Consider the following 25,575-nt stretch of genomic DNA (forward strand, 5'->3'; position numbering starts at 1 on the left):
TTTGTATTACAAGCCGTTGGTACCGGGTTAGCCAATTCTTATTCACTAGATATTGGTATAGCTACAAGTTGCTGTTACAGGGTTAGTCAATTCTTATTCACCAGATACTTGCATTGCTACAAGCTGCTGGCACAGAGTTTGCCGATGCTTATTCACCAGATGCCTATTCCCCAGATACTGGCACAGAGTTAGCCGATGCTTATTCCCCAGATACTGGCACAGAGTTAGCCGATGCCTATTCCCCAGATACTGGCACAGAGTTAGCTGATGCCTATTCCCCAGATACTGACACTGAGTTAACCGATGCTTATTCCCAAATACTGGCACAGAGTTAGCCGATGCTTATTCCCCAGATACTATTATTGCTACAAGCTGCTGGCACAGAGTTAGTCGATGCTTATTCCCTAGATACTGTCATTGCTACAAGCTGCTGACATAGAGTTAGTCGATGCTTATTCCCCAGATGTCATTGCTACAAGCTCGATGCTTATACCCCAGATGTCATTGCTACAAGCTACTGGCACAGAGTTAGCCGATGCTTATTCCTCAAATATTGTCATTGCTACAAGCTGCTGGCACAGAGTTAGCCGATGCTTATTCCCCAAATACTGTCATTGCTACAAGCTGCTGGTACAGAGTTAGCCGATGCTTATTCCCTAAATACTGTCATTGCTACAAGCTGCTGGCACAGAGTTAGCCGATGCTTATTCTCCAGATACTGTCATTGCTACAAGCAGTTAGTCGATGTTTATTCCCCAGATACCATTATTACTTCTTCTCCAAGAAAAGAAGTTCACGACCCATAGGCCTTCTACCTCCACGCAACATTGCTTCGTCACGTTTTCGCCCATTGCAAAAAATTCTCCCCTCTCGTAGGAGTCTATATTGTGTCTCAGTCTCAGTGCGGCTCTCAATGTGGCTCTCGAGTAGGGTTGTGTTGGAATAGCATTTCAGGTAGGGTTAGGTTCAGAACCCAGACTGAATTGGTTCGATTTCGTGTTCATGAGCAAAACTTTCAAATTTACCCGAGCCAAATAAAAATATATAAAATGTATTAAAAATCCAATTGTATTAATGGGTTTACAGGAGGCAAATACATAGTTCTATATTGTATCCTAGTAATTATAAATGGTGGATAAATCAAACTTAAAAAACCTGTACTACCCAATCCCTAATCCAAACCCAACTCGAAAATAAAGGGTTGGTCCCAAAATTTCCAACCATTAACATGTACACCTCTAATGGTTGATTATCTTCTCTGACCAGCTACTGATCCATCGCCTCTAAGTATAAAATTCTTTAACGAGGGCATGTGCTTGGCATATAATCATTCCATCACTAAATCCCACATCGATTTTGTGAAACAACATCTTGAGCATGCTTTAAACTTTGGTGAGAAATTTTAAGATACTTAGTTCTGTCGGTCGAGGATAATGATTGAAAAAATCTCTAGCCAATTTAAGATAGAGAGATTAGGAGGCTACAAGACAATTGCTATAGAGACCGGTGATCCCAATTCATTTGTCATCGTTGAACAATGATTTTTTCGAGAGTTAGAACAATGAAAATAGATGGCGAGTGCCTAATCGAATTGATCAGGTTGTAGGAACAAGGTTCAAGTCTACTGGTCTATGGGGATATCTCAGCTACATACATAATTGCACTTCTTGACACCTGTCGTGATGATAAACAACTCATCTCTTCTGTTGCTTCATCCCGCAGGGCAGACCATCACCTATCGTGATGATAAACAACTCATCTCTTCTGTCTCTTCATCCCGCAGGGCAGACCATCACCTATCGTGATGATAAACAACTCATCTCTTCTGTCTCTTCATCCCGCAGGGCAGACCATCACCTATCGTGATGATAAACAACTCATCTCTTCTGTTGCTTCATCCCGCAGGGCAGACCATCACCTATCGTGATGATAAACAACTCATCTCTTCTGTCTCTTCATCCCGCAGGGCAGACCATCACCTATCGTGATGATAAACAACTCATCTCTTCTGTCTCTTCATCCCGCAGGGCAGACCATCACCTATCGTGATGATAAACAATTCATCTCTTCTGTCTCTTCATCCCGCAGGGCAGACCATCACCTATCGTGATGATAAACAACTCATCTCTTCTGTCTCTTCATCCCGCAGGGCAGACCATCACCTATCGTGATGATAAACAACTCATCTCTTCTGTCGCTTCATCCCATAGGGCAGATCATCACTCTGTGATACCAAGAATGAAAAGTAAGAGAGAGATTGAAAGTTTTTTTATTAACATTTAAATAGGATACCAACTACAAAAAATAGAAAAAAAATATATTAACCGATTAACAAATATCTAAAATACATTTATTATTTATTTTCAAACAGGTAAAACATATTTAATTTCAATTTTGTGTCGAATAAATCTCTGAACCGTCCGATTTGTTTTTACTTTTAATAGGACTTTTTAGATATTTTTTTTTCTATAATTCAAATTTCTTCCATTAATAATGAGACACAAACTAATTTTAAATGAAATCAAGTAAAATAGTTGACTTAAAATTATAATTAATTATAGTTCCGATTTAAAATATATAAATTATTTTTTTAAAAAAATTAAATTAGAATCGAAAAACGTAATAATAAAAAAAAAATATATATATATATATAGCCATTTGATTCCCACTCTGTCTTCATCCTAGAATCAAATCCCGCAGTTTCTCTCTCTAAGCTTTAATGGCGTTTAGGGCATAGCTGTTCTTCATCTGGAACTATTTTCCTCTGGTAACTCTATGATTCTGCTTCTCTTTCATATGAATTTCAAATTCAAATTCCAAAAAGATAATTAAATGTTTTATTTCTTTCTCTTTTCATTTATTCCTCCGTTTTTGTTCGCTGCTTCTTCAAATTCCTCACTCCATAATCTCGCTGCTTATTTAAAAAACGCATCTCAGATTTGTAGGATCCAACACAGATTCAGAGTTACTTCTACTATAAGTTCTCGTCTGCGTACCCTGAATTATTTAGTGAAAAATTGAAGACCGATTATGGAAGGAAGTTTAGGCGACGAAATTGACTGTGGAAATTGCTTTGATCATATCGACGACCTTCTAGACTTTTCTATCGTTGACGATGTTCTATTGACCACTACCGCCGCCGCCGCATTCCCTCCCCTTTGGTCCACCTCTGCAGCAGATACTGATATCTGCCTCCCTAAGCTAGTGAGTTAAATTCTTGGGTTTAACCAATGAATTTTAAGTTTTGATTTTTAACTTTTTAAATACGTTGTTTACTTGATTTAAATTAAAATTATTATCATTATTAATTAAATTTTAAATTTAAACTTAAACCCGAATTTAATAGCTTATTTTCTTTATAAAAAAAAATAAAAATTATGGATTTTGATGGTCTACCTTGTTGAGCTTCTTTGTTGACTTGGGCTGTGCTTCCTTGTGAGCTCTTTTGTTGACTTGGGTTTCTCTGTTTCAGTACGAAGATATTATTCCATCGGAATGGTTCTCAAATTTAGACGATTCCTTCGCCGGCGCCGGAACCCAAACTGTCAGCAGCTCGTCGTCGGAGTCGAACAAATTTCGCGTCTCAAGTCCTGTTTCCGTTCTCGACAATAGTAGCGAAAGTAGCAGCAGCAAAAGAAAAGAGCGAGCCCACGACGCCTGCAGACGAGACGATGCTAGCAGCAAGCGACCACGGCAGTCATTTTTCATTCCCCCACCACCACATCTCGTATCACCTACTAGTTCATCGGATTCGGAGAACTCGGAGAACTATAGCGAGTCCTGTTCCCCTCCGCCAGCCGAGAAGAAAATCAAATTGTCATCAAATGATGCATTTAATCCACGAGGCGACTCCAGGAAATGCTTACACTGTGAAGTGACGAAAACGCCGCAATGGCGAGCGGGGCCATTGGGGCCTAAAACCCTCTGTAATGCTTGCGGCGTTCGGTACAAATCCGGCCGCCTCTACCCCGAGTACCGGCCGGCGGCGAGCCCGACTTTTGTCTCCCGTTTGCACTCTAATTCGCACAAGAAGGTTATCAAAATGAGAATTAAATAAGTGGAAAAGCTTATTCCAGATTTGTTAATTTTGATTAACAAAGTAGAATAGAATTTGTTATTTGTTAACTTTGATTAACAAAGTAGAATAGAATTTGTTATTTGTTAATTTTGATTAACAAAGTAGAATAGAATTTGTTATTTGTTAATTTTGATTAACAAAGTAGAATAGAATTTGTTATTTGTTAATTTTGATTAACAAAGTAGAATAGAATTTGTTATTTGTTAATTTTGATTGACAAATAGAATAGAATTTGTATTTTTAATTAACCAATAGAATAGAATTTGTATTTTTAATTAACCAATAGAATAGAATTTCTATTTTATTTGTCTTATACAAATAGAATAGAATTTTGTTTTACATCAAATAATTTGTTTTTTTTTTTATTATAATCTTTTTTTCGACCCATTTATTATCACTCAATTGAATGAGGTAGGGTAAAAAAAGAAAACATAGGACTAAAATAATTTTGAGTGATAGTAAATTTCTGTTAAATTGACTATTTAATCGATGACGTGGGCTATAAGGAGTGTGCTTACACGTGTGACTTGGTGTTATAATAGCATAAAAAGCGCATGTGGCTTACACGTGTGATTTGGTGTTATAATAGCATAAAAAGCGTGTGCGCCTACACGTGGGCTATAAGGAGTGTGCTTACATAACTTGGTGTTATAATAGCATAAAAGCGCATGTGACTTACACGTGTGACTTGCTGTTATAATAGCATAAAAAGCCCGTGTGGCTTACACGTGTGACTTAGGTGTTATAATAGCATAAAAAGCGCGTGTGGCTTACACGTATGACTTAGTGTTATAATAGCATAAAAAGCCTGTGGCTTACACGTGTGACTTGGTGTTATAATAGCATAAAAAGCGCGTGCGCCTACACGTGGGCTATAAGGAGTGTGCTTACACGTGTGACTTGGTGTTATAATAGCATAAAAAGCGTGTGCACCTACACGTGGGCTATAAGGAGTGTGCTTACACGACTTAGTGTTATAATAGCATAAAAAACGCATGTGACTTACACGTGTGACTTGGTGTTATAATAGCATAAAAAGCGCGTGTGGCTTACACATGTGACTTGGTGTTATAATAGCATAAAAAGCGCGTGTGGCTTACACATGTGACTTGGTGTTATAATAGCATAAAAAGCGCGTGTGGCTTACACATGTGACTTGGTGTTATAATAGCATAAAAAGCGCGTGTGGCTTACACATGTGACTTGGTGTTATAATAGCATAAAAAGCGTGTGTGACTTACACATGTGACTTGGTGTTATAATAGCATAAAAAGCGCTTGTGGCTTACCCATGTGACTTGGTGTTATAATAGCATAAAAAGCACGTGTGGCTTACACATGTGACTTGGTGTTATAATAGCATAAAAAGCACGTGTGGCTTACACATGTGACTTGGTGTTATAATAGCATAAAAAGCGCGTGTGGCTTACACATGTGACTTGGTGTTATAATAGCATAAAAAGCGCGTGTGGCTTACACATGTGACTTGGTGTTATAATAGCATAAAAAGCGCGTGTGGCTTACACATGTGACTTGGTGTTATAATAGCATAAAAAGCACGTGTGGCTTACTGTGAATGTTTGATTAATCCACCACACCTAAATGGTGTGAAAGTTATCTTATTTATAATCAAATAAATTACAGGATATGAAAATAGTAATAAATGGAAATAACAATAAATAGAAAGATACCTATGATAATAAGGCAAATATCTAATATTTGCCTTATAATAAAATATCAAATATAATATATATGGTAAACAATAATTTATTACTAAATATCCTTAACACTTACACATGTGACTTGGTGTTATAATAGCATAAAAAGCACGTGTGGCTTACACATGTGACTTGGTGTTATAATAGCATAAAAAGCGCGTGTGGCTTACACATGTGACTTGGTGTTATAATAGCATAAAAAGCACGTGTGGCTTACACATGTGACTTGGTGTTATAATAGCATAAAAAGCGCGTGTGGCTTACACATGTGACTTGGTGTTATAATAGCATAAAAAGCGTGTGTGACTACACATGTGACTTGGTGTTATAATAGCATAAAAAGCGCTTGTGGCTTATCCATGTGACTTGGTGTTATAATAACATAAAAAGCACGTGTGGCTTACACATGTGACTTGGTGTTATAATAGCATAAAAAGCACGTGTGGCTTACACGTGTGACTTGGTGTTAAAAAGCGCGTGTGGCTTACACGTATGACTTGGTGTTATAATAGCATAAAAAGCACGTTATAATAGCATAAAAAGCGCATTTACACCTGAGTCATCTATTGCTTCTAGTTTATTTTAATCTTTTAGTATACCGGTAAATAACTCATTTTTAATAATTTTACTATTTAATTTTATATTCATTAAATATTATTATTATTTAATTTTATTAAACTAAATTAAAATAACTTTAAAAATTCTAATTTTATATTTTTTTATTTTTTATAATTAACTTTATTAATTATTTTCCATCAATAATTTTAACAAAATTATATAAAATTTAATTTACAATTTAAAAAATCATGAATTATGCTAATACTTGTAAATCTTATATAATACTACTAATTTATTAATAAAACTATAATATACTTTAAATTTTAATTTAATATATTATTATTATTATTATTATTCTAAAATAAATATTAATAATTAATCTAAAATAAATAATTTTAATGAAATTAATTAATAAAAAAATTTGAATAATTAATTATATAGTTATTTGGGATGACCTAATGATGTTTAAGGTGACAGTGAGGCTGAAGAGTTACATGAAAGGCGCTGACGTTTAACAATCTAAAACACACGAGAGCCATCAACATAGAACTGTGACGGTGAAGGTGAGGAATCACATACTTGTACATTTATTTATTTATTTTAATTAAATTGTTCTATTTTCATTTTTTAATTATTATTGTTTTAAATTAATAACAGCATCAAAATTAATTAATTTTTTTCTATATTTTGTTGGTTTAATTATTAGAGTTATCATCATTACATTTTTTTCTGAAATGTCTTAATTACCTTTCTAAATTTTAAATGGATTAATAATTTTTACAATTTAATTTTGTGTTGATTAAGTATTTAATTGAGTAAAAAAAAAATTAGATAAGAGATTATAAATATTATAAACATTAACTATATTTTTGTGAATTAAAAAAAATATACACATTAAATTATAAAGTTTTTATTACTTATATATACATTAAATTTTTTTCTTGAAAATATTTAATATATATTTTGTATCCTGTAAGAATAAAATTAAATTTAACTCTAGGGTTGAATATCATGGTAAACCATCGTTATTGGCATATTTATTATATTTTATACAATTTTACTCGTTTAAAAAGTTATTGGCATATTTATTATATTTTATACAATTTTACTCGTTTAAAAATAAATAAATAAATAAATAAGAGGAAGAATTTGGAGAATTATATGTGAGTACGGGAATATAATCTATATTCCAGCCCGGCTTAAATTTTTTTTCTCTACTCGCTATCGATTACATTACCTTGAGTCTCATTCATTTAGTCAACACGAATTAACAAATATCTCTCAAAAAAATAAAATAATAAAATAATAAATAATAAATAATAAAGAAATAAATAAATAAGAAGAGTAAATATTAATAGAAATAATAGATAAAAGGTTTCCATTTTCTATTTTATAATAGTTTTGGTGAATTGAGGCCAAAACTAATTACTATTCAAATTTTCAATGAAGAAATATAAGATATCGATATATATTAATAAATACGGATACTTTAATATTATCTTTTAATAAAATGATATTAACATTAATTTAAAAAATTTACCAAAATAATAAACTACATCTAATATCGTTTCAATGGTTGGGTTTAACCAGAATTTTTAGTTTTGGTTTAATTTTTTAAAATTTTAAAAATATGTTTGCATGATTTAAATTCAAATTATTATCCTTATTAATTAAATTTTAAATTTTAAATTTAATAGCTTATTTTTATTCTAATTTTTTTTAAAAAAAAATTATGGGTTTTGATAGTCATTGATAGATTTATTTGTTATTTATTCTCAATTTTTTTTTTAATAATTTTTTTTTTATTAATATACTTCATATTTATCTAACTAAAATAATATTGGATAGATTTTAAATTTCAATTAAAAAAATAGTCACCTGGAGCTTATTAAAACTCAAACCAATAAATTACATGTATGTTTCCTTTAATTTAAACACACAATTTTGAGTAAATGAAAGAGACGATTTGCATCATCCGATTCAACTTGCTAGCCTAATACGTCTCGAGTTTTCTATTTTCCAACGTTGAAGTCAACTCAAGGACAAGAGGGGAGAGCAATTTAGACAATCAAATTGCCACTTCCTCACCGAGAACGAGAACCTGTTTTCCCCTTTTTCGAGAGCCATATGATTTACTATTGCATTTTTTCCATAATGTGTAGTATAACAGTAATAAGTACTATGTATTCAATTGTAAGCTAGACCGACAACCATTAAGCTTAAGACATATCATTACTGATAAAGATCAATCGAGATGAATATAAGGACAGGACAGGACAAAACGTAGGATCCAACACAGATTCAGAGTTCCTTCTACTATAAGTTCTCGTCTGCGTACTCTGAATTATTTAGTGAAAAATTGAAGACCGATTATGGAAGGAAGTTTAGGCGACGAAATTGACTGTGGAAATTGCTTTGATCATATCGACGACCTTCTAGACTTTTCTACTGAAGACGTTGACGATGTTCTATTGACCACTACCGCCGCCGCCGCATTCCCTCCCATTTGGTCCACCTCCGCAGCAGATACTGATATCTCCTCCCTAAGCTAGTGAGTTAAATTCTTGGGTTTAACCAATGAATTTTAAGTTTTGATTTGATTTTTTTAACTTTTTAAATACGTTGTTTACTTGATTTAAATTAAAATTATTATCATTATTAATTAAATTTTAAATTTAAACTTAAACCCGAATTTAATAGCTTATTTTCTTTATAAAAAAAAATAAAAATTATGGATTTTGATGGTCTACTCCTTTGTTGACTTGGGTTTCTCTGTTTCAGTACGAAGATATTATTCCATCGGAATGGTTCTCAAATTTAGACGATTCCTTCGCCGGCGCCGGAACCCAAACTGTCAGCAGCTCGTTGTCGGAGTCGAACAAATTTCGCGTCTCAAGTCCTGTTTCCGTTCTCGACAATAGTAGCGAAAGTAGCAGCAGCAAAACAAAAGAGCGAGCCCACGACACCTGCAGACGAGACGATGCTAGCAGCAAGCGACCACGGCAGTCATTTTTCATTCCCCCACCACCACATCTCGTATCACCTACTGGTTCATCGGATTCGGAGAACTCGGAGAACTATGGCGAGTCCTGTTCCCCTCCGCCAGCCGAGAAGAAAATCAAATTGTCATCAAATGATGCATTTAATCCACGAGGCGACTCCAGGAAATGCTTACACTGTGAAGTGACGAAAACGCCGCAATGGAGAGCGGGGCCATTGGGGCCTAAAACCCTCTGTAATGCTTGCGGCGTTCGGTACAAATCCGGCCGCCTCTACCCCGAGTACCGGCCGGCGGCGAGCCCGACTTTTGTCTCCCGTTTGCACTCTAATTCGCACAAGAAGGTTATCGAAATGAGAATTAAATAAGTGGAAAAGCTTATTCCAGATTTGTTAATTTTGATTAACAAGTAGAATAGAATTTGTTATTTGTTAATTTTGATTAACAAAGAGAATAGAATTTGTTATTTGTTAATTTTGATTGACAAATAGAATAGAATTTGTATTTTTAATTAACCAATAGAATAGAATTTCTATTCTATTTGTCTTATACAAATAGAATGGAATTTTGTTTTACAATCAAATAATTTGTTTTTTTTTTTTATTATAATCTTTTTTTTCGACCCATTTATTATCACTCAATTGAATGAGGTAGGGTAAAAAAAAAACGTAGGACTAAAATAATTTTGAGTGATAGTACATTTTTGTCAAATGGACTATTTAAGATAAATAGTATATTTTTCTGTTAAATTAACTATCTAATCGATAAAGATGAACAATTTAATATTATTTAAAAAATGTTAAATAGTTATATTTATTATTATTATTTTTTTTTGTTTATGTGCTGAATAATTAGTATGCCGATACAAATTTTCAACAGAAAAAGCAGATTCAAATTTTCAATCAAACAAAAAAAATACAAGGTAATATACTTCATCTAGTTGACTGAAAATTTAAACTACAATTATGAACAACACGACTTGGTGTTATAATAGCATAAAAAGCGCATGTGGCTTACACGTGTGATTTGGTGTTATAATAGCATAAAAAGTGCGTGCGCCTACACGTGGGCTATAAAGAGTGTGCTTACATGACTTGGTGTTATAATAGCATAAAAAGCGCATGTGGCTTACACGTGTGACTTGGTGTTATAATAGCATAAAAAGTCCGTGTGACTTAGGTGTTATAATAGCATAAAAAGCGCGTGTGGCTTACACGTGTGACTTGGTGTTATAATAGCATAAAAAGCCCATGTGGCTTACACGTGTGACTTGGTATTATAATAGCATAAAAAGCGCGTGTGGCTTACACCTATGACTTGGTGTTATAATAGCATAAAAAGCCCATGTGGCTTACACGTGTGACTTGGTGTTATAATAGCATAAAAGCGCGTGCGCCTACACGTGGGCTATAAGGAGTGTGCTTACACGACTTAGTGTTATAATAGCATAAAAAACGCATGTGACTTACACGTGTGACTTGGTGTTATAATAGCATAAAAAACGCATGTGGCTTACACGTGTGACTTGGTGTTATAATAGCATAAAAAGCGCGTGCGCCTACACGTGGGCTATAAGGAGTGTGCTTACACGACTTAGTGTTATAATAGCATAAAAAACGCATGTGACTTACACGTGTGACTTGGTGTTATAATAGCATAAAAAACGCATGTGGCTTACACGTGTGACTTGGTGTTATAATAGCATAAAAAGCGCGTGCGCCTACACGTGGGCTATAAGGAGTGTGCTTACACGACTTAGTGTTATAATAGCATAAAAAACGCATGTGACTTACACGTGTGACTTGGTGTTATAATAGCATAAAAAACGCATGTGGCTTACACGTGTGACTTGGTGTTATAATAGCATAAAAAGCGCGTGCGCCTACACGTGGGCTATAAGGAGTGTGCTTACACGACTTAGTGTTATAATAGCATAAAAAACGCATGTGACTTACACGTGTGACTTGGTGTTATAATAGCATAAAAAACGCATGTGGCTTACACGTGTGACTTTGTGTTAAAAAGCACGTGTGACTTACATGTATGACTTTGGTGTTATAATAGCATAAAAAGCACGTTATAATAGCATAAAAAGCGTGTTTACACCTGGGTCATCTATTGCTTCTAGTTTATTTTAATCCTTTAGTATACCTAGAAATAAAAGCATGAAAATGAGATGTCTAGTAACTCACTTTTAACAATTTTACCATTTAATTTTATATTCATTAAATATTATTATTATTTAATTTTATTAAACTAAATTAAAATAACTTTAAAAATTCTAATTTTATTTTTTTTTATTTTTTATAATTAACTTTATTAATTATTTTCCCATCAATAATTTTAACAAATTTATATAAAATTTAATTTACGATTTAAAAAATCATGAATTATGCTAATACTTGTAAATCTTATATAATACTACTAATTTATTAATAAAACTATAATATACTTTAAATTTTAATTTAATATATTATTATTATTATTATTATTATTATTCTAAAATAAATATTAATAATTAATCTAAAATAAATAATTTTAATGAAATTAATTAATAAAAAAATTTGAATAATTAATTATATAGTTATTTGGGATGACCTAGTGATGTTTAAGGTGACAGTGGGGCTGAAGAGTTACATGACAGGCGCTAACGTTTAACAATCTAAAACACACGAGAGCCATCAACATAGAACTGTGACGGTGAGGGTGAGGAATCACATACTTGTACATTTATTTATTTATTTTAATTAAATTGTTCTATTTTCATTTTTTAATTATTATTGTTTTAAATTAATAACAGCATCAAAATTAATTAATTTTTTTTCTATATTTTGTTGGTTTAATGATTAGAGTTATCATCATTACATTTTTTTTGAAATGTCTTAATTACCTTTCTAAATTTTAAATGGATTAATAATTTTTACAATTTAATTTTGTGTTGATTAAGTATTTAATTGAGTAAAAAAAAAAAAATTAGATAAGAGATTATAAATATTATAAACATTAACTATATTTTTGTGCATTAAAAAAAATATACACATTAAATTATAAAGTTTTTATTACTTATATATACATTAAATTTTTTTCTTGAAAATATTTAATATATATTTTGTATCCTGTAAGAATAAAATTAAATTTAACTCGGGTTGAATATCATGGTAAGAAATACCATCCTTATTTGGCATATTTATTATATTTTATACAATTTTACTCGTTTAAAAATAAATAAATAAATAAATAAGAGGAAGAATTTGGAGAATTATATGTGAGTACGGGAATATAATCTATATTCCAGTTCGGCTTAAATTTTTTTTCTAGCTATCGATTACATTACCTTGAGTCTCATTCATTTAGTCAACATGAATTAACAGATATCTCTCAAAAATTAAAAAAATAATAATAAATAATAAATAAATAGGTCAGATTCAAATTTTCAATGAAGAAATATAAGATATTGTACTAAACTGAGCCGGTCATCCCATCCCACTTATATATATTAACTTATGAAAATGTATATAATCTATATTAATAAAAACGGACATATATTAATAAATACGGATACTTTAATATTATCTTTTAATAAAACGATATTAACATTAATTTAAAAAATTTACCAAAATAATAAATTTGGACTAAAAGTGTAGTGAACTGAAAATTTAAACTACATCTAATATCGTCCAATTTTTGGGTTTAACAAAGTGAATTTTTAGTTTTGGTTTAATTTTTTAAAATTTTAAAAATATGTTTGCATGATTTAAATTCAAATTATTATCATTATTAATTAAATTTAAAATTTAAACTTATAACTGAATAAAAAAATTATGGGTTTTGATGGTGATTGATAGATTTATTTGTTATTTATTCTCAATTTTTTTTAATAATTTATTTTTTATTAATATACTTTAAATATTAGAGTCATATTTATCTAACTAAAATTGGATAGATTTTAATTTTCAAGAGCTTATTAAAACTCAAACCAATAAATATTAAATACATCATGTAATCATGTATGTATCCTTTAGTCTAAACACAATTTTGAGTAAATGAAAGAGACGATTTGCATCATCCGATTCAACTTGCTAGCCTAACACGTCTCGAGTTTTCTATTTTCCAGCGTTTATGTTGAAGTCAACTAAGGCCAAAAGGGGAGAGCAATTTAGACCATTCATTTTCTCGAATTGTCACTCCCTCACCGAGAACGAGAACCTGTTTTTCCCTTTTTCGAGAGCCATATAATTTACTATTGCATTTTTACCATCATGTGTAGTATAACAGTAATAAGTACTATGTATTCAATTGTAAACTAGACAGACAACCATTAAGCTTAAGACATATAATTACCAATAAGATCAATCGAGATAAATATAAGGACAGGACAGAAGGTAGATAGAATACTCACGAACAACCCAGTCAAATTTGTGGGTTTATCGGAGGGTGTGAAAGACAAAAATGCCCTCTCGTAGGGAATGGACCAAATTTTTGTCATACCCAAAAATAGACCAGGCAAATAATAAAAAACGAGGAAGGGTTGGGTTGGAAAACTCATTGTTAACGGACAACCGGATTCAGTTAAGCCTTAACTATGGTTATAGGAATTGCCACACCTAACCTGTACTATGGTTTCTTTTTTACCGCATCCATCTTGATTTCACCAATTCTCCTCAAATAATCCCATGTATTATTGTTGTTAGAGGTAGTTATTATAATTATTTTTATTTCATTTCCAAATATTAATCGAAAAAACATTACTACATCAATACCAACAACGATATGTTTTCACATAAATCTACTTATATGGTTTGTAAGAGTAGGATTGAATCCACGTAAGCTGTCGATCCTAATTAAATATTTTTTAGAAGCAAATTTGACTACGTCTCATCCGCAATATTCAAATCTCGAAACAAGCGTCTGAATATCAGTTTAAAAAGGCAGGATTGCAATCCATCCTTTATTCATTTGTTGCCAAGTTATAAAAGAGTGGTAGTAACTGAAGGAGAAAATTAAAAAATAAAAATAAAAATAAAAGATCTTAAAATTAAATTGTTATTTAATTTAATTTAATTTATTTAAAAAAATTTGAAATAACGAAAGTGAAGGACACCTGAATGAATGGCTGAATTTCTGGTTTGTTTGAGATGTGGTTGTTAGAGATCTCAGAAATAAATAAATAAATAAATAAATAAATAAATAAATAAATATATATATATATATATATATATATATATATATATATATATATATATATTATATATTTTACAAAAAAAAAAAATATATATATTATAAATTATATATTTTTTCAAAAAATATGGGCTCATTCCTTTTCTAACTATAAAGCGTTAGAAAAGGAGAAAAAAATGGTGTTTTTTTTTTATTATTTACCATAATTTTTATAAAAATAATTTATTAAAATAAAGTAATATTTTAAAAAAACCACGATATTTTTGTCGATGGTGAATTGACTATGTATTACTAATATATATAGTTTAGTAGGAAATATTTTTTTAATAAAAAAAAATTGGGTCAGTAAAGAAAGTTAGTGTTTTTTTTAATATTAAGAAAAAAAAAAAAAATCTAAAATGAGAAAAAAGAGAGGATATAAATACATTTTCAGTTTGTCACTGTCAATTAAAGGTCGGCGAAGAGAGAGTTTCAGGCGGGTGTTGGTGAGGGTGGAGGCACTTCATTTCTAGCTTCCTTTCTCTGTACGGACGTACCTTTCACAAATTTCTCTTTTGATTTTCTTCCTCTGTTCTTCTTTCTGTTACAATTTCACGTTTTCAGGCTAGTTTTTCATTTCTCGGTGGAAAATTTGAACGGGTTTTCTGTTGTAATTGTTCTGTTTTTGTGATTTGAATTCTGGAATTTAGTCGGATTTTGTATCCAATGCGTGAGAATTACTGAATTAGTCTCACTTTTTGTTGTTGATTTTCTGCCTATTTCGTGATTTTGGGGAAGGATTTGGTTAATTGTTGAAGAATCGGAGTGGTGTGGGTTTGGATTCGTGAGTTTTTTGTAAATGTTCATCGAATTTGAGTTTGGGGGTTTACTGAAGTTTCATCCACTTCGATTGAATAGATATATGTTTTGGTTTATGCTGATCGTTTCATTATCCTCTTTCTCGATGAACTGGTGGATATTTGTGGATGATTTCTGATATTTTGAATGGTTTATATTCTTTTTGTTCTTATTGTTCTTCTTTTTATTTGTTTGTTTTTCAGTAATCAGGGTTGAGCACAGGGGCTCTTTGTTGCTTTTTTTCCCCAATTTGTGTAATGCTGGCTACTGTTCATCAGGTTTGTTGAATTCGTTTATCTGTGAGGTTTTTGATTAAGAATCAATAAGGAAGGGAGGCTTGTTTTTGAGAGTTGGAGGAGTTTTTCGGTTTCGTTATGAAAAGAGGAATGGATTCAGTGATCGAACCGATGAGGAACCATGAGAAGTATTTAGATTCTCAGCTATGGCATGCTTGTGCAGGTGGGCTGATTGAATTGCCTACCATTGACTCGAAGGTAGTGTACTTTCCTCAGGGCCATGCCGAGCATGCCCAGGAGAATGTTGATTTCGGGGTAGCGCAAATTCCTTCGCTCATACCTTGCAGGGTATCTGGCATAAGACATATGGCTGATTCTGAAACTGATGAGGTTTTTGCTAATATAAGGTTGATTCCATTGAGGAACAATGAATTTAGTTTGGATGATGATGATGAGCTTCTAGGCCACAATGATATTAGGACTCGGGAGAAACCAGCCTCGTTTGCTAAGACGTTGACACAATCTGATGCAAACAATGGTGGAGGATTCTCAGTGCCTCGTTACTGTGCTGAGACAATGTTTCCTCGGTTGGATTACTCGGCGGAGCCGCCTGTTCAGACCATTCTTGCTAAGGATGTTCATGGCGAGATTTGGAAGTTTAGGCATATATACAGAGGGACTCCCCGACGGCATCTTTTGACGACGGGATGGAGTAATTTTGTGAATCAGAAGAAACTTGTTGCTGGGGACTCGATCGTTTTCTTGAGGGCGGAAACTGGTGATCTTTTCATCGGAGTTAGGCGAGCCAAGCGAGGAAATGGTTATGGAATTGATTATGAAACTGGTTGGGATCCAACTAATTCAGCCTCTCCACTTGTGGGGTATTCTGATTTTATGAGGGAGAATGAAGGTAGATTGGTAAGAAGAATCTCAAATGGGAATTCGAGTGGGAGAGTGACGGTAGAATCTGTTATCGAAGCTGCAATGCTTGCTGCCAGTGGCAAGCCCTTTGAGATTGTGTACTACCCGTGCACTGGTACTCCTGAGTTCGTCGTTAAGGCGTCTTGTTTACGATCTGCAATGCAGGTTCATTGGTATCCTGCTATGAGATTCAAGATGCCTTTCGAAACCAAAGATTCGTCTCGGATAAGCTGGTTTATGGGAACTATATCTTCTATTCAGGTAGCTGATCCTGTTCGGTGGCCTGATTCTCCGTGGCGAATGCTGCAGGTTTGTTTATGTCAAGTTGTGAGCCTCAATCATGTCCCCTGCCCCCATTTTTTGTATGTGTTGATTGCTTCATCGATTGAGCGAGCTTCCTGAGGCTGATGTTCTTGTTCTAACTTTTGTGATATCTCATTAGGTGGCATGGGACGAGCCAGATTTACTGCAAAATGTGAAGAGTATCAACCCATGGTTGGTTGAAGTGTTAGTAAACATGCCAGCCATCCATGTCTCCCCGTTCTCACCACCGAGGAAGAAGCAGCGGTTTCACCCAGCAGAAACTGCTGTATTTGGTCATCTTCCAATGCCATCGTTTTCGACGAATTTCTTCGAAACAACAAGCTCGTTACAAAGTGTAACAGGTAATAACATTCCTGCAGGCATACAGGGAGCCAGGCATACTCAATTTGGACTCTCTTCACCTGACTTTCAGCTCAGCAAACTAAATTTGGGACCATGTTCTGCTGGTTTTAAGCACCTTGATGAGGCCACTCCTCTTCCTGGCACCCAAGGTGAAAATATGTTCGGAGGCATGAAAAGCCCTGATAATTCTCATTGGCTAACGATGGGAAATAATACCGAAAGCTCGAAAGACAGCAAAGAAACAAAACCAGATCATATCATATTGTTCGGTCAACTCATTCTCCCTAATCAACTGATTTCTAACAGCTGCTCGGCCGATACAACGAATGCATCGTATGAAAACCAAGGGAAATCATCGAATCCTTCCGATGGTTCTGGTTTATCGTCACAACAGAATGGTTCATTGGAGAATTCATCAGAGGGAGGATCTATCTCGTATAATGATCACAAAAAAACCGGTTTTAGCTTGAACACTGGTCAATGCAAAGTGTTCATGGAATTCGAGGACATCGGTCGTACTCTTAATCTATCGCTTCTCAGGTCGTACGACGAATTGTATGGAAAACTTGCCAATATGTTCGGTGTAGGAAGCTCAGAGATGCTGAATTGTGTTCTTTATGAGGATGCACTCGGTACAACGAAGCAAGCGGGAGACGAGCCTTTCAGGTAATCTCGTGTTCATTGCCAATTCAGTGATCTAAAAAAAAGGCTGTTAGATTTCAAATTGTTAGTTCATGTAGTATACTTGTGGTTTTTTGACAGCACGTTTCTGAAGACGGCGAGAAAACTAACCATACTTACAGATTCTCGAAGTAGCGACAACAGTAAAACGTAGGTAAAAACGGATATCGTTTCATTGTACAGTTGAACTAAAACAGTTCATGTTATTGTTAGTTTCTTTTTCTCTCTCTTGGCATTGGAGAAGCCCAAATTTTGATCAGTTACAGCTTGATTGATATGCAGCTGCTCCTTCAACCAGACAATAACTGGGCTTGTTTTTTTTTTAATTGTTCAAAACTCCAGAATTTCTAGTTATGGATTCTCCTTTTTAGTTACCCATATTTACTGTTGAGGGTGAAAAGGGTAGAAAAAGTTTACCAGACAGTAAAAATAATTGGATGAGTCCCTGGGGAAGTGTAAGAGGAGAGACAGAATGAAGCAATCACAGAACATTGAGACAGGACATGACAGGAACCCATGCTGTCAACTGCTCATTATTATCCATAAATAAATAAATAAATAAATAAATAAAACTCAGAGAACAAGTTTGTCGGTGGCCACGAAGTCAACCAACCATGAAGGGCTGAGTGTGTATGTGTGGACAAATGATGGATTTCTTGTGTTTCTTAAGGGAATTGGTATTGGCTTTGGGATTGTAAAGAAACAAAGCAAAACGGAGAAAGAGACTGTTTTTTAAGGTCTAGTGGATATGGTTTGAGAAAACCCAGATCCAAGAAAGAATCCATGGGGCTTCTCAAAGTCAACTTTGTGTGTGACATTGGTTTTAGGTTTGTTTTTTTCTTTTTGTTTCCTTTTTTGTTTCACATGGGGATCTGAGAATCTCTCACCTCTTGGTTTGGTATGGACTAAGTGTTCGAATTAAGTTTGTGCAAGTTTGTGCATTCCCAACCGTTTCTTGCCAAAGTTGTAATATTACTTATAATCTTTTATGAAAGTTTCACACCTAAGTTTAGAATAGAAATCTGTTAGAATGTGGATAAAAATTGAAGGGTTGAGATTATGGTCTATAATAAAAATTTAAGACCTGACTACATGCTTTCTAGATTGAAATTGGAATAGTGTTATTTTGTTGTAAAGTCAACACACAATTTGGTCAACTCTATTCATCGGCATGGGTTCTAACAACTTTTAATTGAGGCATGGTAATCTTCTTGTGAAACTCATACTTTCTTGATATTTGATAATAATGATAAAAATGGAGTGAGAACGAAAGCTTTGACATGAACAAAATGAATGTCTTTAAAAACAAAATTGTGTATAATTGAATATGAAACATGATTATAAAATAGTGTGATAAAGAGAACAAATGGAATTTCTGAAGACTCCAAAACTTTAGAACTAATAAAACATCAAGCCTTAAATCTCATAGGCCCAGCAGCTTCCTTTCTGGTTGTAATACTTCACACTCATTCAAAGTCTAAAAAATTGACAACTTCTAACCAACAAAGCACCAACAGCCAACAGGGTCATTTAAAAAGGCGGTTAAGTTCTAAAGAATGGCAGTTCATCTCTAGGGTTGCTCCATCCAATACCACATGGTTCTTCAAGTAGTGTAAGGAATGTTTCGTTCCCCTCTTCATAGGATCTCAGAATCTACCCTTTGGAGGCCTTGAGAAAGACACACCGCCCAAAACTTAGCTCTAATACCATTTGTAATAGCACAAGCTCAAAGATCACAATATCTACTGGGCGTTGGTTGGTTTGAGCCGTGACAAAAAAGTTTGAGGTCACACGTTGGTTGGAAAGAGGAATAAAACATTCTTTATAAGGGTGTAAAAACCTCTCCTAGTAGAGGCGTCTTAAAACATTGAGTGAAAGCCCAAAGATGACAATATCTGCTAGGACTGATAGTGGGCCTCTTAAATTTGCTAGAAGAAATAATTTCAAAATCAATGAGAACACAAAACTAAATGATGCCATAGAGAATAAAGTTAATTGAAGTTACCACATATAATATCGCCAAATAGGCAGTTTGATTGTGTATTACATGAGGTCCCAAACCGAGTTTTATTCCGAAAGAGTCTTCAATGTATGCTTCTTATGTTACAAATTACACAGGCAGCGCCATACGACAACATTGAGCTACCGAGGTAGCAGTAGCAAAGCCAACAGTATGGCTTTCCATGCCTGCATTAACTGAATAAAAACAGACTACATCAGCTCATTCCTATTCATGGACATGGAAAAGCAAACTTTTTCGAAATGAAAAGCAACCATGCTTAGTATATTAAGATAAGATACATATGATAAAATATCACTACAACGCTAGTATAAGGAATTTAATGCATTCGTCGACTGCAACTTTGTAAAAAATTGATGATTGAGGAACATTTGTATGCCTCTTCTTAACTACAAGAAAACACGCCTGACCACTTTGAGTAGGACTATCTAAACGAGAAGTCCAAAATAAATACTTCATCTCTTCAAGGAATTTTTTTTCCTACGTAGAGTAGTTACAGAGGACCAGTCCTAGCGTCTCACTGATTTGGGGTATTATGATTCTTTCTGAAACAGATTTAAAAATAAAATTTTGACGAGGATTCTCTTGAACACAACTCTATGTGGGAAGCACGAGAAGAGATTTACAAAATAGAAGCTACTACTTTGTATTGATCAGTGATGATGACCTAAGTAGGGTGGAGGAGTATTTAAACGAGATTTAATCCTTATATTCCTAAAATTTCTAACTTTTTTCCTAAAATACCTAAATCATTTTCCTAAATTTATTCCTAAAATCCCTAAATCATTTTCCTATATTCCTAAAATCCTATGATATTTTAACAGATTCCTCTGTTTGTTGCAAACCAGGCACCTCCCAGTTTAGCCATTTAAAAGGTGGGGTTAACCTCAATTCAGAGAGAGGGGGAAAGTAACAAATAGCAAATTCTAACGATAAATAAGTGTTTTGAGGCCTTTGGAAGAACAACCCCCACGCACTTGTGGCTCACAGATGATTGTCATAGGGTTCATATGACAGAAAATTCTTCCTACTTTCTGGCATTTCCTTGATGTGTTTACACAGAAACATGGCTTTAGGCGAAGATGGCATAATTGGATAATAAACTGTATTCATCAATGTTCTTAAATGGCAGACCTCGTGGTAGAGTGTAAAACCTCGAGAGGAAAAGGACAGGATGCTTCATTACTACACTTCTGGTTGGCCTGATAGGTGGATGTTTAGAGAAATTACACAGTTGTTGATAAGAAGTAAGCTTACTAATAGCTACACCATACGGTGAGAAGGTAAATGAATTTCACGGGCAAGATACAAGATTATAATTTTTATGAGGTAAAAATCAGTTCCCCAAAATCCGTTAGACTAATTGATCAGAGCAGATAAATGAATCATCTATTGGATCCAACATGGTTATATGAGACGCAAGGATCGATCCATAATCTTCATCTCTAAAAGACCAGAGATCGTCAAGGAAGAACTAGTGGGATAAGATTAGACGTATTGCAACTAACATTTAGCAACAGTTCCCTTGGTGAACGAGCTAATAATATATATATATATATATATATTTTGAAAAGTAATTCTTGCTTTATCAGATTGATCAGCGATAATATATTTCCTCAAAATTTCATCCCATGAAAAAAATAAACAAAAGATCCAAGGGCGATGAGAAAATGACCTAATTGTAGTAGAGTTCGAGGCCCATGCCGTCATGGATTTCGTAATCCTTCAGAGTAATATGATCCTTGTAGATATTGTACCATTTCTGAATGCGAATCTTCTCAGCTCGAGTCCCAGTCTGGGCCGCCACGAGCTTCTTCAAGTCACCGATGGTGTCGTCTTCGTTGCACTTCACTCTCACCTTCTTCCCCAACCGATCATTCAGCACCACCTCGATCATCTTCTTCTTCTTTCTCCCAAGAAAGCCAAACCCTAGGTCGTCTCAGAGTTCAACAGACCAAAATACATAACGGAGGAGAATTTATCGCTCTTTCGCGTTTTATTATATATTTTCCACCGCCTTCAAAACTCGGGGTCAATGGCGTTGACTCTGACGTCCATTAGTTGACTAGTAGTCGTAGCGACGTCGTATCCATTTCGAGTGAAATTATACTCCCTCTCATTATAATAATTATTAGCAAGTATTAGTGAATTAGTGTTTGATAAAATTTTGATATAAAATTAGTGTAGTATGATAAATGGCTCCGGAGCAGAAAGGTTCCTTTTTTTTTTTAAGGTAACTCGAGAACAGAGTGGAAACGGAATTGGCTACGAACCGACGACCTAAATGAGAAGTAGTACGCTCATAAGCTATATTTTCAATTGACAAAGAGAAAATCATGCATTACACTATTACGATGCATGGATTCAATAACGTTTGAAGCTCGTGTGAAGGTAAAGATTCAAACCTTTAATATAATTGGAAACTGATCTATCACGAACCTCTGTGGGGGTAAGGCTGACACGTACGACGCCTTCGTTCAAACTTGGCCCGAGACTTACTAGACAAACCATGAGCTTTCTAGAGGGCATTCACTTCAAACGTGGCCATCTTAGCCTCAACTATTGTATTCTTTGAGTCACACGACTTAGTGCACCCATCGGAGATCGACTCGCAAGAATTCCACAAGCAGGAAGACCATGGATAAATTCCACATAATGATCTTAACGACATAAACAAACATTCATCATCATGTTACAAGGGATCAATGGGCACCATTATATAATACAATAGAGAATGTGAAGGTAACCCAAATGTGTTCTCCTTCTATCATCATATACAAGCTGTTCTAAAAGCTCCTACCTTTTCATCTTCAAATAATGCTTGAAATGTCCTGTGGAGTACTAAATTGAGGCTGGGTTCTTCAGAAGCTTCATCATGAAACTGTACTTGATGTCTGGAGAGGTCTTCGGCCGAGGCCAGTTCGCTCCTTCCGGTACCTTGATGGTTTTGAAACCCTGACCTCTATACAGCTTCGTAGCCCCGGGATTGCTCGTATCACAATGCAACGCAATTGCTCGGCACCCCCAGTTTCTGGCTTCGGATTCTGCTTTGAGTATTAGCTTTTTCGCTATTCCCTTGCGTCGAAACCGCTCACGAACTGCAACATTTGATATGTATGCAATCCCCGTCCTGTCATAGAAGACGCAAAACGAGCAAACCGTAGAATGATCAAAACTACATCATTCGATTGCGGGCGAATCAGAGTGCAGTTGAGAACTTTAGGATGAAGCTCAAATTTTCAGACGAAGTAACTTGAGATCAGCTGTTTATTTAGAGGAAGGTTATCATTGAGCTGCAATGATATTGATAAATGGTTTGTTGCCAAATACAGTGTAAATACAGATAGGATATGATCAATCTTAACTTCTAAATCAAGAGCAATGGATCCTGGTTACACATTAAATCTAACTTTTCTGCTCGCTTGGAGAAGCTAGATGTGTCTTAAGTTGAAGGGTATTGTTCTTGTTCCTCTCCTAGCCCAGCGATCAAATACAAAGAAACTTCGGGATTCGATATTTTAGCCCGACAAATATGATTAACTAAACAGACAACCTCTGAGATCCCACATCGGTTGGAGAGAGGAACGAAACAGTCCTTACAAGGATGTGGAATCCTCTCCCTAGCAGACGCGTTTTAAGAACCGTGAAGCTGATGACGATACGTAATGGGCCAAAACGGACAATATCTGTTAGCGGTAAACTTTGTCTGTTATAAATGGTATTAAAGTTAGACACCGGGCTGGGCTCCCAAGGGGGGTGGATTGTAAGATTCCACATCGATTGAAGAGAGGAACGAAACATTCCTTATAAGGGTGTTGAAACCTATCCCTAGTGGACGCGTTTTAAAAACCGTGAGGCTGACGACGATATGTAACGAGCCAAAATGAACAATATCGGCTACCAGTGAACTTGGTTTATTACAAATGGTATTAGAGCCAGACACTGTGCAGTGTGCGACACTGGACTCCCAAGGGGGGTGGATTGTGAGATCCCACACCGGCTGGAGAGAAGAACGAAATATTCATCATAAGGGTGTGGAAATCTTTCCCTAGTAGACGCGTTTTAAAAATCATGAAGCTGACGACGATACGTAATGGGCCAAAATAGGCAATATCTGCTAGCGGGTGAACTTGGTCTGTTACAAATGGTATCAGAGCCAGACACCGGATGATGTGCCAGCGAGAACGCTGGGCTCCCAAGGGGGTAGATTGTGAGATCCCACATCGGTTGGAGAGGGTAACAAAACATTCCTTATAAGTGTGTGGAAACCTCTCCCTAGTAGAGGCATTTTAAAAAACCGTGAGGCTGACGACCAAACATAACGGGCAAAACGGACACTATTCTTAGAATTGCAGACTCAAGTATATCATTAGGCTGAAAACTGGATTGCTTCAAAACAACAATAGTTCTATTACTCAAGATGAACCAAGGTAATGTACATTACTACTCACCTTCTTTGTCGCATCGGTCCTTTTCTCGGTAGAAAATCGGCAACAGTATCGAGGGTCAATATTCCAGTAACATAGCCCTTGTTGAGGCTAACTTTTCCATCAAATCCTCCAATCTTGAAATCATCAGGTCCAATAAGGAATGCATCATCTTGTGAGCCACCAATGACAGCAACCAAACAAACCCTCCTGCAACCATTTGGCACAGACAATCTATATAACATAGCCACAAGCCTATCAACCCTCAACACAAAATCCAATGGGAATGAGTATTCTGGGAAGAAGGAGCTGCAATGAGTCTCTGCAACTTCCCAACAGTCCTCTATTCTTGCCTCTCTAACTGTTATCTCAGGAGTTACTGTTGGAAATAAATCAAAAACTTGACTGGCTTTACAAACTCTTGCACCTGGAGGGAAATGCCAGAACAATCAAACACAAACTCCATAGCCTAACTAAATCATCAATTCATTGCACAATGAAGCTCTACATTTTCATTATAGCACCCTTGAGTTTTTAAGCAAGATAACAACATTCTATGGAAGCTACGTTCTCTTATTTCCATTAATCTACACAGAAAACAACCAAATATGCATTTTCTCAGCCCCAAAGTTCATAATTCCATAAAACCGACAATTAAACAACAATAATACTCACAAGAGATGAAAATTTGACCAAACTAATAAAACACAGATCCAGAAAACTCCCAACAGTAGCTACAAAATCTGGAATCAGTAGAGAAAGGTAAATTAACGAACAACAGAAGAAGATCAAAGGAACCCCATGAAAAGGAGATACACACCTGGGCATGATTTGGGGGGCGAAAGAAGAGAGACGCCATGAGCGAAAGCAGATTTGTTCGAATTGAAGTTTCTGAAAGCAGAGGGAGTTAGGGAAGTGTAAGAAGAAGAAGAAGAAGAAGTCGAAGAGACTGTGAGTCCCAAGGATATGGCCCGCATTTCCCAAGCGATCCAATTCCTTCTTCGATTTTCTGTGTTCCTCAGAAATTGGGCTTGTTCGATGAACAGTATAAAGGATTTCCAGGCGATGGAGCCGCCACACGTGCGATCAACGTCTGAAGAAACGGTGGTGATCGCCTGAGAATTGTTCGTCCCTATGTGAATTGATGATGTGAGGTCCTCTCTCACGCACGTCTCAAGTAAAGGAAGCTCACTCACCTCCAAAATTGACGACTCTCTTTGGTCAATCAAATGAAGCAGAGATAAAAAGAACAAGAAAA

General features: G+C 34.9%; 5 protein-coding genes across 6 annotated transcripts; 3 read left to right on the forward strand and 2 right to left on the reverse strand.

Moving 5' to 3' along the window:
* The first annotated feature begins 2,700 nt into the window (after positions 1–2,700).
* LOC111489397 (GATA transcription factor 8-like) lies at positions 2,701–4,057 on the forward strand. The gene is made up of 2 exons (XM_023137588.1): positions 2,701–3,204; positions 3,473–4,057. The coding sequence occupies exons 1-2, from the start codon at positions 3,031–3,033 to the stop codon at positions 4,055–4,057; spliced, it is 759 nt and encodes a 252-aa protein (XP_022993356.1). The 5' UTR covers positions 2,701–3,030.
* Positions 4,058–8,725: 4,668 nt separating this feature from the next.
* Positions 8,726–9,731, forward strand: LOC111489398 (GATA transcription factor 8-like). Its single transcript, XM_023137589.1, has 2 exons — positions 8,726–8,818; positions 9,135–9,731. The coding sequence occupies exons 1-2, from the start codon at positions 8,726–8,728 to the stop codon at positions 9,717–9,719; spliced, it is 678 nt and encodes a 225-aa protein (XP_022993357.1). The 3' UTR covers positions 9,720–9,731.
* A 5,251-nt stretch (positions 9,732–14,982) lies between these two features.
* Positions 14,983–18,248, forward strand: LOC111489628 (auxin response factor 16-like). Its single transcript, XM_023137942.1, has 4 exons — positions 14,983–15,053; positions 15,570–16,832; positions 16,966–17,855; positions 17,952–18,248. The coding sequence occupies exons 2-4, from the start codon at positions 15,741–15,743 to the stop codon at positions 18,022–18,024; spliced, it is 2,055 nt and encodes a 684-aa protein (XP_022993710.1). The 5' UTR covers positions 14,983–15,053; positions 15,570–15,740; the 3' UTR covers positions 18,025–18,248.
* Positions 18,249–19,849: 1,601 nt separating this feature from the next.
* Positions 19,850–21,873, reverse strand: LOC111489498 (ubiquitin-like protein 5). 2 transcript variants are annotated; one of them, XM_023137749.1, is made up of 2 exons: positions 21,566–21,873; positions 19,850–20,057 (listed from the first exon to the last, which is right to left on the reverse strand). In XM_023137749.1, exon 1 carries the CDS (start codon positions 21,785–21,787, stop codon positions 21,566–21,568), a length of 222 nt encoding a protein of 73 aa, XP_022993517.1. In that variant the 5' UTR covers positions 21,788–21,873; the 3' UTR covers positions 19,850–20,057. The 2 variants fall into 2 exon arrangements, with proteins under 2 accessions (XP_022993517.1, XP_022993515.1); XM_023137747.1 differs by having other exon boundaries at positions 19,850–20,066.
* Positions 21,874–22,515: 642 nt separating this feature from the next.
* Positions 22,516–25,510, reverse strand: LOC111488925. The gene is made up of 3 exons (XM_023136871.1): positions 25,138–25,510; positions 24,342–24,744; positions 22,516–23,020 (listed from the first exon to the last, which is right to left on the reverse strand). The coding sequence occupies exons 1-3, from the start codon at positions 25,292–25,294 to the stop codon at positions 22,732–22,734; spliced, it is 849 nt and encodes a 282-aa protein (XP_022992639.1). The 5' UTR covers positions 25,295–25,510; the 3' UTR covers positions 22,516–22,731.
* Between the last annotated feature and the right edge of the window lie 65 nt (positions 25,511–25,575).

This window comes from Cucurbita maxima, unplaced genomic scaffold (genome assembly GCF_002738345.1).
Source record: "Cucurbita maxima cultivar Rimu unplaced genomic scaffold, Cmax_1.0 Cma_Scf00014, whole genome shotgun sequence".
NCBI lineage: Eukaryota > Viridiplantae > Streptophyta > Magnoliopsida > Cucurbitales > Cucurbitaceae > Cucurbita > Cucurbita maxima.

Coding starts and splice junctions, on each gene's coding strand:
- LOC111489397 (XM_023137588.1), top strand. CDS start 3,031: ATGGAAGGAAGTTTAGGCGACGAAATTGACTGTGGAAATTGCTTTGAT. Junction 3,205..3,472: donor ATATCTGCCTCCCTAAGCTA/GTGAGTTAAATT, acceptor TCTCTGTTTCAG/TACGAAGATATTATTCCATC.
- LOC111489398 (XM_023137589.1), top strand. CDS start 8,726: ATGGAAGGAAGTTTAGGCGACGAAATTGACTGTGGAAATTGCTTTGAT. Junction 8,819..9,134: donor CTACTGAAGACGTTGACGAT/GTTCTATTGACC, acceptor TCTCTGTTTCAG/TACGAAGATATTATTCCATC.
- LOC111489628 (XM_023137942.1), top strand. CDS start 15,741: ATGAAAAGAGGAATGGATTCAGTGATCGAACCGATGAGGAACCATGAG. Junction 16,833..16,965: donor CTCCGTGGCGAATGCTGCAG/GTTTGTTTATGT, acceptor ATATCTCATTAG/GTGGCATGGGACGAGCCAGA. Junction 17,856..17,951: donor GCGGGAGACGAGCCTTTCAG/GTAATCTCGTGT, acceptor GTTTTTTGACAG/CACGTTTCTGAAGACGGCGA.
- LOC111489498 (XM_023137749.1), bottom strand. CDS start 21,787: ATGATCGAGGTGGTGCTGAATGATCGGTTGGGGAAGAAGGTGAGAGTG.
- LOC111488925 (XM_023136871.1), bottom strand. CDS start 25,294: ATGCGGGCCATATCCTTGGGACTCACAGTCTCTTCGACTTCTTCTTCT. Junction 24,745..25,137: donor GCCCCCCAAATCATGCCCAG/GTGTGTATCTCC, acceptor ATTTCCCTCCAG/GTGCAAGAGTTTGTAAAGCC. Junction 23,021..24,341: donor GGACCGATGCGACAAAGAAG/GTGAGTAGTAAT, acceptor CTTCTATGACAG/GACGGGGATTGCATACATAT.